At 35.4% G+C, this 15,710-nt stretch overlaps 2 protein-coding genes across 2 annotated transcripts; one reads left to right on the top strand and one right to left on the bottom strand.

Annotated features, from left to right (window-relative positions):
• The first annotated feature begins 4,642 nt into the window (after positions 1–4,642).
• LOC108981954 (wall-associated receptor kinase 2-like) lies at positions 4,643–10,946 on the top strand. Its single transcript, XM_035690555.1, has 5 exons — positions 4,643–4,970; positions 5,418–6,379; positions 6,551–6,736; positions 7,003–7,704; positions 10,458–10,946. Exons 2-5 carry the CDS (start codon positions 5,479–5,481, stop codon positions 10,817–10,819), a joined length of 2,151 nt encoding a protein of 716 aa, XP_035546448.1. The 5' UTR covers positions 4,643–4,970; positions 5,418–5,478; the 3' UTR covers positions 10,820–10,946.
• Positions 10,947–11,475: 529 nt separating this feature from the next.
• Positions 11,476–14,892, bottom strand: LOC118348756 (ABC transporter B family member 21-like). The gene is made up of 4 exons (XM_035691102.1): positions 14,629–14,892; positions 14,239–14,502; positions 14,078–14,139; positions 11,476–11,593 (listed from the first exon to the last, which is right to left on the bottom strand). Exons 1-4 carry the CDS (start codon positions 14,890–14,892, stop codon positions 11,476–11,478), a joined length of 708 nt encoding a protein of 235 aa, XP_035546995.1.
• Positions 14,893–15,710: the final 818 nt, after the last annotated feature.

The following is a 15,710-nucleotide window of genomic DNA, read 5'->3' as shown; positions in this document are numbered from 1 at the left end:
GAATGGGTGGGGCGGTGTTAGCCACGCCGACGTGCGGTGGAGCACTAGAGGCGACGAAGAATCGGACGGGCCGCGGCTTCGATTCGCTCGTGGCGGTCAACGGCGGCACGAGAGGGGCTGAGATTGGAAGGGAATGGACGCCGGTCGGAGGGGAAGAGACTGAGAGCGGCAGTGTCGAGCACGACGGCGTGCGGCGGCGCACCGTAGCAGATGAAGAAACGAACGGGGGAGAGGGGAGGAGGGGCTCGCGCGCGGGAGAGACAGGGGCAAAATGGGAAAATTTTCAGTGGCAAAATCGTAATTTTGGAATAAAAGTAGGGGCAAAATTGGAAACGAAAATATTAGACGAAAACACTGTTCATAGGCGATTCGCACATTTTATATATATAGAAATTATATATTAATATGATACATTATTATATATATATATATATATATATATATATATAGGAAAACATCAATGTCATTAATCGCATAAAAGCATTATAAATTGTTCTTATCAAGCCAAATAGCTTGGGAAACAGATATTGGGACATGGTCCCACCACATTTCAGTATCTACGACATTCAAACCATGCCTAGCCAATCTATGTGCAGCTTCATTTTCCAATTTGTGAACATGTAGACTATACACTCTTGGAAATAGCTCAACAATCTCTGTATTTCTTGCAGCAAATGTCCAAGAGGTGTTAAATTTTCACCGGATGATTGAAGCCCATTAACATTGCTAAAGAGAGCTACAGTAACAATATTTTGTTGTGACGAAAAAAATCGCCGCAATAAGTATAAAAGTCGCCGTAAAAAGTCAACAGTAAATCTCTCTCCCAGCATTTTCCACTTTTGCGATGAAATTCTGCGGCGACTGAAAAATCGCCGCAAATAATGACCTTTTGCGACGATTTTTTTTGCGGCGATCTTAAAATCACTGGGAATGACCCATTTTCTTGTAGTGTGTCACTAGTGGGACGTCATTCGATGCTTGATCAACAAATATGGGCCGATTGATGGTGGGAAGGAGGACAATAAATATTACTGGTGGCTTGCAAACAAGTGGCCAATTGACGGAGAGAAGTGATATATCTCTTCACTCTACTCAGCGTGGGGTAGGAAGAGAGATTGAAATTGAAAGTTGAGATGAGATGAGATGCTCCGTTTGGTTACATAGATAAGATGAGATAAAATTTGAAAGTTGAATAAAATATTATTAGAATATAATTTTTTAATATAATTTCTATTTTGAGATTTGAAAAAATTTAATTATTTATTATATTTGTGGTGAAAGTTTAAAAAAATTATAGTGATAAAATGAGATGAGATGAAATGAGTCTCATTTCCCAAACCAAAGGAGGCCAATTCATAGAGATTTTATCCTTTTTTTCCAGTCGGACTAGTGGTTACATGTATCTTTGGGCCTACTACTTGAACTCTTAAAAACCATAAAAGTGCTAGTGGGAGACTTCTAATTACTTCTTAGAAAATAAAAGAAAGGCTTCTTTTACGAGCATTCCATGATTGAGCTCTTAAATTATTTGTGTTTTCTTTTCTCTCTTTTCACTTCGAGAAATATTTGTTTTGTATATTTTAAATAGTATCAGAAGTTTTACACTTTTTCCATGATAACTTGCATGGATAGCTACTTTGTAGTAGTCCACAATGATGAAATTGGAGAATCTTTTACTTTTCCAAAATTAAAAGTATTGCTTTAATCGATCATACTTTTCTTTTGAATAAGAGACTATATTTTGTTAGACTATTAATTTTCTCTTTTTTAACTTCTTTTGCTAGCTTTTGCAGACGGCCTGTGGACACTGCAAATTTGACCATTAATTTTTATAAAGTTTGTAATATTGTTGGGTTACTGTAATGATCATGTTGTTCCCGTCTTGTGTCTTGTCACTAGGCAGTAGGAGATAATATATTTTTAGTTAAAATCACCTTGTTTTTTTTTTTTTGTTTTTAAAGACATAGATAAATAATGTATTAACATTAATTATAATTAATGAAATCACCTTGTTATTAATTAACATTAATTATCACCGTTTAACAAAACAAAATTTCAAGGTAGAAGACAGAGATAAATAATGTAGGCTATGTAGTCATTTGCTAGTGGTCACTGGAACTTTTGCAATAATATGAAAAACGAATTATTAGCAAGCTAATTGACCTTAAAACATTTCCATCTATGATGAGAAAATAGAATACTTTTCTTCCCCCACCCCACACATCTTTTTTATTATTATTATTATTTATCGATCAAATTTACAAACCTATTAGCAAGCGAATAATTATAAACAAAATTAGTAATTTAAAAACCCAATTAGCATTTTTATTTAATTAAATTTTCTTATAAATTTTCTTTTTAGAGAGAGAGAGAGAGAGAGATCAGGAAAAATGGGTCGGGTCGGGTTGGAACACCCGATTCTGCGGAAATAAGTTTCAAATTAGGTAATCGGCTAATCGGTATATATGGGTTGGATTGGAACATGGTAATCGGCTAATCGAGTTTTGACGTGCATTGACGGAACAGCAAATAATTAATGCTCGCAATATAGATATAGATACTCTAATATAATATAATCTTCACCAGACACTGGAAAGTCATGTCAGAATCTAATTCTAGAAAATTGCACAATACCCAAAAGCCTGATCATGTACTCACGAAGAAGGAATTAATGGAATAGGCCGTTGGGCATGATTAGATATTGTTGAAAAAAATTCACTGTATGAGAAACTTAGGACACGAGACACCAATGATCATATATTTGGTTATAAAAAATTTTAAGAAAGTTTTAATATATTTTTAAAAATTAAGTTTTGTATTGTTTGTGAATGTGGAATCTTATATATATTCAAGTAAAGTTGAAAACTTCTTTGACTATTATTTTTTAAAATAGATTTTAATTTGGTGATGATAAAAATTGTTTTAATTTTTTTTTTTTTTTTTATTTGGATAATGATTCGATGAAAAGTGAAAACGTTATATTTCTAAAGATTTTTTTGAAGATATTTGGTATAAAGTTTCAAACTCTTTTAGAAGTTCCAGAATTTTGAAAAAAGAAATTAATGTAATCGCGCGAACAATCCCACGATATACCGTCTTGGTGGATCTATGTACGTAGCCACGTGATTCCAGCGTGCAGCTCCTCAAACGGCCGGCCTCCTTCTTCACGTCTAATGTGAATTTTATGATCAATGATCCAAACATACCACAAAAGTACTTATAGTCATTAATTTTTGTCCACAAGTCAGTTACCAATATACAAGGAACTTAATTTGTTTATAACTAACAAAATTATTACAGTGATAAAAATATTCTATAAAAATAAATTGATAAATTGATTTATTTATTTAGAAAGTAATTTTACAATAAAAGTAATTTTACAGTTTAACGTACCACATCAAATTACTCCACTTTGTGAATTTATTTTTGTGGAATATTATTTTTATAACTAAAACATTTATCCAAACTAAAATGATGAATAAATAAGCTGATGATCTCGCGCGTCAGTTCACTTTTTTTTAACATGATGCATTTACTCATTTTTTCGATCGACTATAATCCAGCTTTAATTTGAAATAATAAAACCGCTGGCCTAATTTTTTTTTTAAAGCTTACTCATTTGTTTTTTAAAGCGTGCGGCAAGAGGTGGGGTATTTATTACATCATGTGTTGCATGACATCTGCAAATAACATGATTTCCTTTTACGTAATTTTGAATACTCATAGTACTCGTTTTTCGTTTGAATAATTTATTTTAATAGGTATCCTTCCTTAATTAATATTGTTAGTCCAACAAGGACTTATATAAATATATATATATATATATATATATATATATTATATCTTCCTAGGTACTCAACAAATATGGGCCACGCAGGAAGAGATTTTTATTCATTGATAAAGATTTTATCGTTTTTTCCAGTTGGATCGCATTGGCTCACTGATTACATCTATGTCCTACTCGAACTCTAAATATTTCGATAAAAATTTTAGAAATCTCAGAAAAGACCATACAAACGCTAGTGGAAGACTTGTTGGAAAAGAAAAGAAAGACTTGAGTCATTCCATATGATTGATCTGATCTTAAATTATTGTTGATCTTAAATTATTGTTGCGGAAATCTTTCGCTTTATCAATCATAAATTTACATGATGATATTCATTTTTCTTTGCTACTTTTATCTTTGGATAAGATATCTTTTGTCAAATCAACTGCTTGAATTTTTGTTTGTTATTTTGCTACTTTTGAAGACCTATCTTATAATTTGCGTTTTATTCCACCTGCATGTCTTTCATCTTCCCTATTTTGGTTTTTTTTTTGCTCTCTTTTTCCACACTGGAAATACTTGTTTTGTATATTTTAAATAGTACTACTACAAGTTTTACACTTTATACTCTAAATTATTAATACTGATACATACATTATATATATATATATATATAGGAAAACATCAATGTCATTAAACGCATAAAAGCATTACAAATTGTTCTTATCAAGCCAAATAGCTTGGGAAACAGACATTGGGACATGGTCCCACCACATATTTCCGTTTTTTATAATTTATAAAGCCTATATGTTTTAGTTTAATAATTTGATACATAAAGGATAGGGTATAAATGTATTGGCTTCACCTTAATTGCTTAAACTGGTTCCACCTTCTTGGTGCTTGCTGCATGCATAGGATTCTTTATAAACCACAATCATATCATGGGATTGGCGAATCTTTTGCTTATCCAAAGTTAAAAGCATTGCTTTCGTCCTTCCTACTTTTCTTTTGAATAAGAGATCATACTTTGTTGAACACAACTTGGTTCGATAGAGAATCAGATAAGTCTATATTATATGTATCTCTTTCTTCTTTAAAGAAGAATAGATTGTTTCAAAGTTCTTAAGAAAGGTAGAGCAAATGAAGGGAAAGTGGGGCAGCTGAAGGCGGTGGCTAATAATCCTATTGTGCTCAAGTGGGAGAGGTGAGGTTCATAGATACTATCAAGAAACCTATCTTCTTCCCATGCAATTTTCCCCTCTACTGCTCAAGAAAGAAAACTCGAGCAGCAAGCATTTTGTCAACGCCATACGGTTGTTCTTTCCCAATTTCCATCCAATTAATCATGTTGCTGCATGTTTGTGGTGCTGCATACTATACTCGAGTTATGATGTTGTACTGTTAATATGTTATATATTCTCATTTGGTGCCGGTGAATGGACTGTTCTGGTTTTATGGATTAATATACATGACCTGTTTACTTCGCTATATATATATATATATATATATATATATGTTTCTTAACGAACCATATAAAGAAAACTCAAGCTGCTTGTATTGATACATATTTCTTGTTGTTTTGCGTTGAATAAAAATTCTAACTCATCCTAATTAGTCTCGCTAAAGGTACGTACCTAATTGACTTCTACAGAGAAGAGGCCATTTAAAGCTGTCTGCAGCACAAAGAAAGCAGAGTGCAGGAAAGGAAAGCCATGGATATGGTTGGAAAACTTCTACAACAACTGCTACTTGGGGTCATAATTTTAGCAGCAACAACAGCATCTATTCCGAACTCAAACTGCGAACGTATGTGTGGAGAAGTAGAAATCCCCTACCCGTTTGGAACAAGCGAGGGCTGTTACCTTGACAAACCTTTTCTCATCACGTGTAACCACACGTTCCCTCCTCCAAAACCATTTCTGGACATTGATTTACCTGTCGTGGACATATCAGTACCAAATGGTGAACTGCGAGTCTCAAACCCCGTAGCCCTCCTTTGCAAACGTGGCTATAGTACCTACAAGAGAAACATCGCAACTGTGGACTACACACGCATCTCTGCCTTGCTTAATTTGTCAAGTTTTCGCATCTCAGAAACGAGGAACAAGATCACTGCTGTTGGTTGTGATGTTTATACGTATATTCAAGGTTTAGATCATGGACAGAAGGGCTTCACCACTGGATGCTTATCACTCTGTGACCAAAATCTCAGCGTGGCTAACGGGCCTTGCTCTGGCGTTGGCTGCTGCCAGACTTCAATACCAAAAGGAGCAACGGGATATATTTTGAACGTTCGGAGCTTGAGCAACGACACCTTACCTGGTGGCAAACATCAATGTGGTTACGGCTTTATAATTGAGGAACAAGCATACAAATTTTCCTCCTTAGATTTCAGAAACTTAAAGAATAGGACGACTGTACCCCTGGTGCTTGATTGGGCAATTGGAAATAAGACATGCAAAGATGCTCAGAAAAATAAGACAAGCTATGCATGTAAGGCAACGCAAAGTTATTGTTACGATTCCACCAACGGCCCTGGTTATCGTTGCATATGCTCCTCAGGTTATCACGGGAACCCATACCTTCCTGATGGACAAGATGATAGTTGCCAAGGTAAATGATGCCATCCTTTATCTAAGTCTTATTATTCCTAGTCATATTTTTTGGTACAGCACATTCCAAGTGGTCATAATTACATCCGCATAATTTTTTTTTTTTTTAAGTTTGTATGGAAACATTGAAATTTCTTGTGACGGCCGGCTATATATATTTACTGTGTTTCAGATATTGATGAGTGCAAGCTGGGCCATTGGAAACTAGCTTGCAATGCCACTACAACATGCATCAACACTGATGGAAATTACACATGTACTTGTCCCAAGGGATACGAAGGCGATGGGAGGATAGACGGAACAGATTGCAGGCCTATAGTTGGCCAATCTAATAATAAGATCATCAGCATTGCATTGGGTATGTATGTACGTACATTTATAAGAATTTTATTTCCCAGGCTCACTGATTTCTACTTTGAAAACTACAATATTAAGGAATCACTAATTATATACTTTCCCAGTGCATAGATCATTTGCTTGACAGACATTCATGTATTTCAAATCATGGTTGACTCATCTTAATATAATACATATTATTAGGTTCGTAACCTTCTCGATAGAGATACGAAAGTTTCTAGCTAATTGGCCAAAGTGCATTTTATAACTTTGAATATGCAAATACAGGTGTCAGCATAAGCCTTTTAGTGCTCCTCGTGGGAACCTCCTGGGTATATTGGGGACTCAAGAAAAGAAAACTCATTAAACTCAAAGAGAAGTGGTTTCAGCAAAATGGGGGCTTAATGTTACAACAACGACTCCAACATCACACAGGATCTATGGATACAACAAAAATCTACAGTGCAGAAGAACTTAAAAAGGCAACCGACAATTACAACAAAAGTAATATCCTCGGTCAAGGAGGTTATGGAACTGTTTACAAAGGAGTGTTGGCAGATAACAAAGTTGTTGCTATTAAAAAGTCCAAAATTGGTGATCAAAGTCAGATAGAGCAATTCATAAACGAGGTAGTTGTGCTTACTCAAATAAACCACCGGAATGTCGTCAAATTGTTAGGTTGTTGTTTGGAAACAGAAGTTCCCTTACTAGTCTATGAGTTCATCACAAATGGGACGCTTTCTGACCATATTCATAATAAAAGTCGGTCATCCTTGCTCTCATGGGACAAGCGTCTGAAGATAGCTAAAGAAACAGCAGGAGCCCTTGCATATTTACATTGTGAAGCTTCTATGCCAATTATACATAGAGATGTGAAAACTGCAAATATACTTTTGGATGGTAACCACATAGCAAAGGTATCAGACTTTGGAGCTTCAAGACTTGTTCCTCTGGATCAGACACAATTAACTACGTTGGTGCAAGGAACATTTGTGTAACACCCCGACTCCGAGGGTCCGGAGAGTTAACTCATAAAACCTGATAATCAACTCTAACAAGGCTAGAGTACTTCCAAATTCAAGAATTTATCCATTTTCCCAAACCTCAAATCTGACGTATATACTTCAATTAAATAAATCAAATAAACTCATCTATCCAATATTCAATCCAACAACCCAAATAAAATCAACTCTTCTTCATGTCTCAAATAACAACTAGAAATAATATAACATTAACATAAGTATCCATAAACCGTCTAAATCCATTGAAGCAAACTTAAGAAAAATAATTAACCTCCAACACCAACACTAATATCATGAGATACCCAACAACAAAACAATGCTAATCTTCTCCATAGACTCTAATACTGATCTTCAGCTGAGCCATCGATGTCATCTGAAATATTATGAAGATTAACGGGGTGAGTTATCAACAACTCAGTAAGCAGAGAGCATATACTAGCATGTAAACATAAGCATTTATAACATTTGATAAGCCGAACAGAACATTTACTTTCAGAATGAAGAAACAAAACTTGTACAAAAACATTAGAGCGAAATTTTCAGAAAAATGAACTTATTCCAAAAAGAACTTCCGTTGACATTTCTAAACTGAAACATTATAATCTTATCTTCATTTAATATCACATCGGGACAATACCATGTTTAACCCCCGTGGTAGGGTTATAAACCACCATTATACCCGTGGCTGGGCCATATTCCATGTTTCACCCCCATGGTAGGGTTATAAACCACCATTATACCCGTGGCTGGGCCATTTTCCATGTTTCACCCCCGTGGTAGGGTTATAAACCACCATTATACCCGTGGCTGGGCCATTTTCCATGTTTCACCCCGTGGTAGGGTTATAAACCACCATTATACCCGTGGCTGGGCCTTAACAGAAACAGAACGGATTTCATCGAAAATCCGATTACAATCATATACAGAATCAGAACTTCATGCCAAGATTTTCAGATGACACATCATATCAAAACAAAACACTGAAAAGCTTCAGATAATTTCACATGTTGGAGATAAACATAAACAAAATATCCTCATTTGTTCATAACAAAACTTCCAGATTTTCATATTCGCTCTTTTACATAGTTCAGAAATAAAGTACACAAAACTAGCTCATGTCTACACCAGTCATGACAGAAAAATACTTTCTCTTATATTGAATTTATGCATATGCAGAATAAACATCTGAGGTTATTTTCAGCTCATTTCTTTTCAAAAACAAACACGTTTATTTTCAAAGTCAACCTCATTTTATTTCTTTTATGCAAAACTAGTATATGAACCCCGCTTACCTGGACTTCTTAGCTTTTCAGAAATTTCTTCAAAAAATGTTGAGTCGACTAATAATCGTCACCTATAAAAAAATAATCACACAATTTCCGTAAGTTTTCAACCAATTACGGATTTCCATATTTAAGCCTAAACTTCTAAAATAATCTATCTTAATTTCTCAAAACTTAAAAATCCTCATAATCCCAAAGTATATCATTACTTCATAAAATCACCAATATCCACCACAACCCACGTCATACACAAAACACCAATATTTAAACCCGAACAACCAACAAATCTCATAGTCTAAACCAATCATACTAACAACTCCATCACCCAATCCAATCAACCCCGTTACTCCTCGGACTCAGTCCGGCAAAACCAACCAGCAATTAAAATACAGTGTAATGTGCTAGTGCAAAAATACATTAAATTCACGAGAATTCTTTGAAAAAAAATACTTACATTGCTATATAATGATTTCCGAAGGATCACGAAACTGAAAAAGGCGACGTCTGAGCAACACCACAGTGTAAAATACACTGTGGCCGTGGGTCACAAATACCCACTTTTCAACGGAGACAAACGAAGACCCCAAAATGATAGGGTAGGGCCTAGAGAGGTCGGTGAAGCCAATGGTGGTGGTGGTTTGCCGTGGAAGACGGCGCACATGGTGGTTTAAGGCCAAAAGTATACAAATCGGAAATGGACTTGGTGGGGCTTCACCGGTGACGGATCGGAGCCGGGGTTGGGTCCAAAGGATTGCCAAGAGGTTGGGGATGAAGTGGTAGGAAGATGGTGGCCGGTGGTGGAACGACGGCGGCGCAGCGGCGGAAAGAGTGCCGCGGCTTCGTGGGTCTCATGGTGGCTAACGGCGGCACAAGGGAGGCTAAAAATGGAGGGGTAGCTTCGTCGGCGGCAGGGGAAGCGGAGGGGCTGGGAGGTGTCGACCACCGCCGGCGGACGACGGTGCTGGGAGGGAGAGAAGGAAACGGGCGGAGGAGAGGAGAGAGAGAGATCGCGCGGGAGAGAAGAAACCAAAGGAAAATAAGGAGAAAAGAAAAAAGAGAAAAAGAAAAGGAGAGGAAAGAAAAAGAGGGGAAAAAAAATGAGGTCCAAACCTCATAACTTGGGTCACGAAAATGATCCAACGGAAACGATTTTAAAACCACAAATTAAATAAAATAATTTAAACGTAATGGTAAAGTCAAATTGAAATAATTAAATCACCCAGTGATTAATTTAAATATTATAAGCAATTTAAATGCATAACAATAAATAAATATCAAGAAAGCACACAATAAAATAATTTTCACCAAATTAACAAATTAAAATCATAGAAATAAACTCACTAAAAATCCAACCAATTTTAAAATAAGAGGATAAATTTTTGAATAAATAATAAAAATCCTTCAGTAAAAATTACACTAAAATACAGGGTGTTACAATTTGGGTATTTGGATCCAGAATACTTTCGTACTAGTCATTTGACGGAAAAAAGTGATGTCTATAGTTTTGGTGTTGTTTTAGCAGAATTATTGACAAGTGAGAAAGTAATTTCTTTCGTTAGGCCTGAAAGTGAGAGAAATTTGGCAACATACTTTGTTTCTATGGTAGAAGAGGATCGCCTATTGGAAATTCTTGATGATCACATCTACAATGGGAGTAATGCTGAGGAACTAAAAAATGTTGCTAATGTTGCAAAAAGAAGCCTTAGTGTTAAAGGAGACGATAGGCCTACTATGAAAGAGGTGGCAGTGGAACTGGATGGATTGAGAAATAAGGAAAAGCATTCAAGGAAAAAAAGCTAATCGCAACACAGATCATGAGAGTGAGTATTTTCTTCATCCATCCACACATTCTTCAAGCTTCGATGTTAGCACTGGCTATTCTTCCACAAGTACCATTGATCACATGGGAAATCGAGCACTAACACCAATAGATGATGGCAGATAATCCATTTTTCCTTTAAGCCCAGGCAGCATATTCCTCCAAGTAAACTGATGATGGTAGATTTCGGTCTCTTTGCATGTAGTGTTTTTTTTTGTTTTTGATAGAAAAGATAGTTTCATTATCTTTGCATGTAGTGTTTAAGTTATCTCCATATAGATCTTTTTCTATGTTAAAATTTTTCTCTCATGGTCTGCTTTGTATTATTGGGAGCTTTTGTAAGTAAGAGTGAGCAAGTCCAGTACTGCTCAATTAGGTGTGTGCTTTGAGGGTCCTTTCATCGTGTGTTCTAAGTTTTAATTTGTGAATTATGGGTAGATTAATTAATGTAACTTAAATATTAGTGCATGCTTGGTTGCAAAAGACTTTATACTCCAAGAAAAAAAACCACTTTTTATCCAAAGATGATTAAGCACCAAAAAAAAAAAAAAAGAACATATTAATTTTTCCATTGGTCTTCGTTTAAAATAATAATAATAATAATAATAAAAGCATCTCTAAAAAATTCTTAATTTTCTCAAAACATATTTCCTAACAGCCCCAAGATTAGCGGGTGAGGATTCTCCCGGTGGGCCGAACCGTGCAGGAAGACGGCCACCGAAGAAGCTCGGATCAACTTTTCTTCCTTATTTGGCCTGAAAAACAAAAAAAAACCAGGGAAGAGCCGAAAGAAAAGAGGGAGGGGGAGGAGGAGGAGGTAGGAAAGGAGAGGAGGAGCCGAAGCTGCAAAGTTTTCTAGAGAGTGGAAATGAGAGTTGGCTTGCATGAGTAATATCATTGAATGCACACATTTGAGAGCATTCAAGAAGTCGCAGTGGAACTGGATGGATTGAGAATTAAGGAAAAGCATTCAAGAAAAAAAGTTAATCACAACACAAATCACGAGAGTGAGTAATTGCTTAGTTAGTAATATAAGTCTGTGCAATCTTTAAGTATTGATGTTAGCACTGGCTATTGGTCGACTAGTGCCTTCTTTTTTTATTTTTTCCTTCCAAACTATGAGATCTCCATTGAAAAGAAACTGCAAATAGAATTCAGTTATAGAAATATATCTAGACTATTACCACCATTCTAAACAAAACCCAAAGAATTAAACTAAGGCAATTACAGAACTTAATAGTGGATCTTTCCCATTGTGAAAATCCAGCATATACTCTGGCAACTTGATGAGGGGTATATCTCCAAAAATAGCATTTGAAGAAGCCCATTGCGCCATTGTGTGCACGCATCGGTTCTGATCCCGATGTATTTTGACAGTCTTCCAACTCTCAAGATTGTTTACCATTAGTATGGTATCTCTTATCCATCCTTCAATGAGCCAATTTGAGTTATGAAGAGGTTGGTGTAGAGCTGAAATTACCACCTATGAGTCACCTAGAATGATGTTTGTCCATTGGTTCCTTGTTGCCATTTTGACACAGATGAAAGCTACTAAGGCTTCTCCGCAATTTGGATTTGGATTACAACTAGAGGTAAACTCAGTCATACAACCCACTATATTTCCTAAATAGTCTCTTCCTACTGCTGACGCTGTGTCACCTGTCTGTCTTACTACTACATCAAAGGATACTGAAATTTTTCCTATTTCAGGGGGTTCCCAGATTGTGTTGCCTTGGGAGAGTTTAACACTTCTACTTTCTAGATAAGTCCACTTTTTATCTTAAACTTTGTTGTAAGTACTAAAAACAAAACCATCTGATCTTCATTAGTACCCTCAGTTTAGAAACATGATATTCATGATTAAAACCCCTATTACAAAAGTAAGAAAAATAATAATAATAATTTCAGGAAAATAATTTTATGGTCCGGCATAATTTTATGATCTTTTCCCAAAAGTATTTTTGAATTGTTTCGATTAATGCAATTTTAGCTTCTTTTAAAAATTCAAAAATTTTGAAAGGAAAAGTTGTAATCAAGTGCATGATACTCTCTTGGTGGGTCTATTTAAAAAAAAAAATGCAATGTTTTTGTGATCAATCACCCAACCTGCATATCACAAAACTTTATAGTCATAAATAATTTTTGCCCACGACCGATTGAGATTAATTATATTACGTCTTTGTTAATTTTTAATTTGGCTTATATTTAGTAAAAAAAAAATCAGTAAATATATTAATTATGTTAGGTAAATGAATTGGCGATATATTTTATATATATCAAAATGATGAATAAAATAGTTGATCTCGTTGTTTATTTTTTAACATGATATATTTACTCATTTTTTCGACCATAATCAAGCGCTGGAAGATCTAACACTTTTACCAGTGATTATGTATCGTTGGCTATACCCACAAAATCGCTGGCATACATCTAGCCCAGCGATTTTTAAGTCGCTGGAAGATCGCCAGTATTAACGCCCCACTTTAGATCTAGTCCAACGGAAGCCAAGAATCGCCAGGAAATATTTTCTTTACCAGCGAATAAAATTCGCCGCAAATAGTACCTTTTATCGTCGCAATTGCAAGGTTCAATTCAGTTGTTAATCGTTGGGAAAGTTCAATTCCAGCGATTTAATATTGTCGCTAAAAGATGAAAAATCACCGGCAATACCATTTGCAAGCGATTTTTCAAATCGCTGCAATAGACTAAATGGTTTTGAAATAACAATTGCGACGATAAAAATTTGCCGGTATACATCAATACTAGCGATTTTTAAAACGTTGCAATTGAGTTATTGATTTTGTGAACTCAGTTGCAGCGATCATTACATCACTGGTATTAATCTATACCGGAAAATTGCAGTTGTCGCGAAAAATAAAATAAATTGCCGCTTAATAAAATCGGTGGGAAAACTTGTAATATTCGCTGCAAATACTCTAAAATGCCGTAAAAGTTATTTCCTGCGATATATAGTCGCCGCAAATAATAAGTTTAGTATCAAAAATTATTTTCAGCGAAGTTTAATCGCCGGAAAAGATATTTCACAAAAAAAAAAATCCACAAATTAAATGAACACAGGAACTCATTAAATGACAGGAGCAAAAACTAATTGAAACTAGCCCAGTTTTAAAACTGGTTCTTGACTCACGAGACCCATTTGCTGCCTCAGCCACTTCACTTGAAACTTCTGAATTTCAATTCCATCAAGTTTAATATGAGCAGAATCAGGTTCCTAAAACCTTTGCAGCAATGAGATGACTATGGATTTCCCACTCCCACTTTCTCCAACCAAGGCAACTGTCTGAGAAAAAAAAAAAAAAAATTAGTACCAATGTGAACAACTTGTTCGAGTTTTTTGTGCTAGTTGTTGAAAACACCAAAAGTACTGAGCCATATGAACCTTGTTAGAATGGATAGTCAAGCTGAGGTCATGGAAAATCTGAACATCTGGCCTGCATGGATACTTAAAGCTTACATGACGAAACTCAATTCCTCCTTTGAAATTGTCTAAAGTTATACCAGACTCATCACTTGCATCTATCTTCGATTGCTGGTCTATTATTGCAAATATGGAAGAAACAGCATTCTTGGCTTTGCCAGTATCTGGACCCATGGAACTTGTTTGAGAAACTCCCGTGGCTACCATGGTCAAAGCAAAGAAAACCTGAAAACAAAGCATCCACCATTATTTTACTTAACAAGGTCTCAAGAGTTCATGCCCTTGTTTGATTTCTTGTATTACTGTTCAAATCGTTGGAAAGCCTGTTAAAAGCAGAGAAGGAATTCATACTTGGAAAACATCTGAGGATGTTGCTTTCCCTGCCTCAACCAGTTGAGCTCTTGCATAGAAAAAGGTAGCATAGGCAAGAAACAACAAGCCAAAAGATGTCCCATATCCTGTTCCAGTGATCAAGCCTTGCTTTATCCCTGCCTTCCTTGGGCCTTCACATTTGCTTCTGTATAGATTCATCACCTTCTCTTCAGCACAGAAAGAAGCAACAGTTCTTATACTCCCAACTGCATCATTGGCAACTTGGCTTGCTTCCATATACATTATCTTCAACCATACAATTGAGATTTTGAGGGATCAACTTTCCAAATAATATACTTAAAGAGTGATGAAAAATTAGAGATATATATATATATATATATATATATATACTCAAGAGTTTTATTTATTTATTTTAAATCTCAATTGTATACAAAAAATTGATTTAAGAAAGGGAAATGCTTTGCATCTACGCTGAATGCTTTCATCTCTGTAGTCACCAAAACAAAAAGAGATAAAAAGGAGATGATTAGTTTTAGAGCAGACCTTTGCATCTGCACTGAATCCTTTCATGAACTTTAATTGAGCATATGCATTGATACCAATCATGACACCAACTTCAACTTTAGCTATACCAACACATGACAACATAACATTTGGTGCTCCCAATCATCACACCAAGTTCAACACAGACTTACAAATTTACTCTGTTTCTCACATCAAACTTGAAACAGGAAACAACAAACAAATAAATATAAATGACAAACTTACAAAAACAACAAACAAGAAATGAACAAAGCATATCGATCTGTTAAAAAACCTAAGGTTAATATAACACACTTGTCATCTTCAAGTTATATGGGGTAATTACTTAAACAAAGAGCAAACACCTTTTCCCCATGCAGGTGTGTTAATATGCGTGCATGTGATCAACTCATGAGTTGGATATAGATCAATATATAAATCTTTTCCCCATGCAACTCCGTAATTAATTACATGCATGGATATTAAATCATCTCATGCATAATAAGCTGGCCGGGTGATCTTCAGTGAAACTAACAACTGATCCTAATTGCCTAGTTGTGATTTAAATGCATGCATGA

The sequence above is a fragment of the Juglans regia genome, chromosome 6 (assembly GCF_001411555.2).
Source record: "Juglans regia cultivar Chandler chromosome 6, Walnut 2.0, whole genome shotgun sequence".
NCBI lineage: Eukaryota > Viridiplantae > Streptophyta > Magnoliopsida > Fagales > Juglandaceae > Juglans > Juglans regia.
This window is presented reverse-complemented; position numbering and strand designations above follow the sequence as displayed.

Coding starts and splice junctions, on each gene's coding strand:
- LOC108981954 (XM_035690555.1), top strand. CDS start 5,479: ATGGATATGGTTGGAAAACTTCTACAACAACTGCTACTTGGGGTCATA. Junction 6,380..6,550: donor ACAAGATGATAGTTGCCAAG/GTAAATGATGCC, acceptor ACTGTGTTTCAG/ATATTGATGAGTGCAAGCTG. Junction 7,705..10,457: donor TACGTTGGTGCAAGGAACAT/TTGTGTAACACC, acceptor GGGTGTTACAAT/TTGGGTATTTGGATCCAGAA.
- LOC118348756 (XM_035691102.1), bottom strand. CDS start 14,892: ATGTATATGGAAGCAAGCCAAGTTGCCAATGATGCAGTTGGGAGTATA. Junction 14,140..14,238: donor TGACTATCCATTCTAACAAG/GTTCATATGGCT, acceptor TTTTTTTCTCAG/ACAGTTGCCTTGGTTGGAGA. Junction 11,594..14,077: donor GTCATCTCATTGCTGCAAAG/GTTTTAGGAACC, acceptor TTTGTTTTTCAG/GCCAAATAAGGAAGAAAAGT.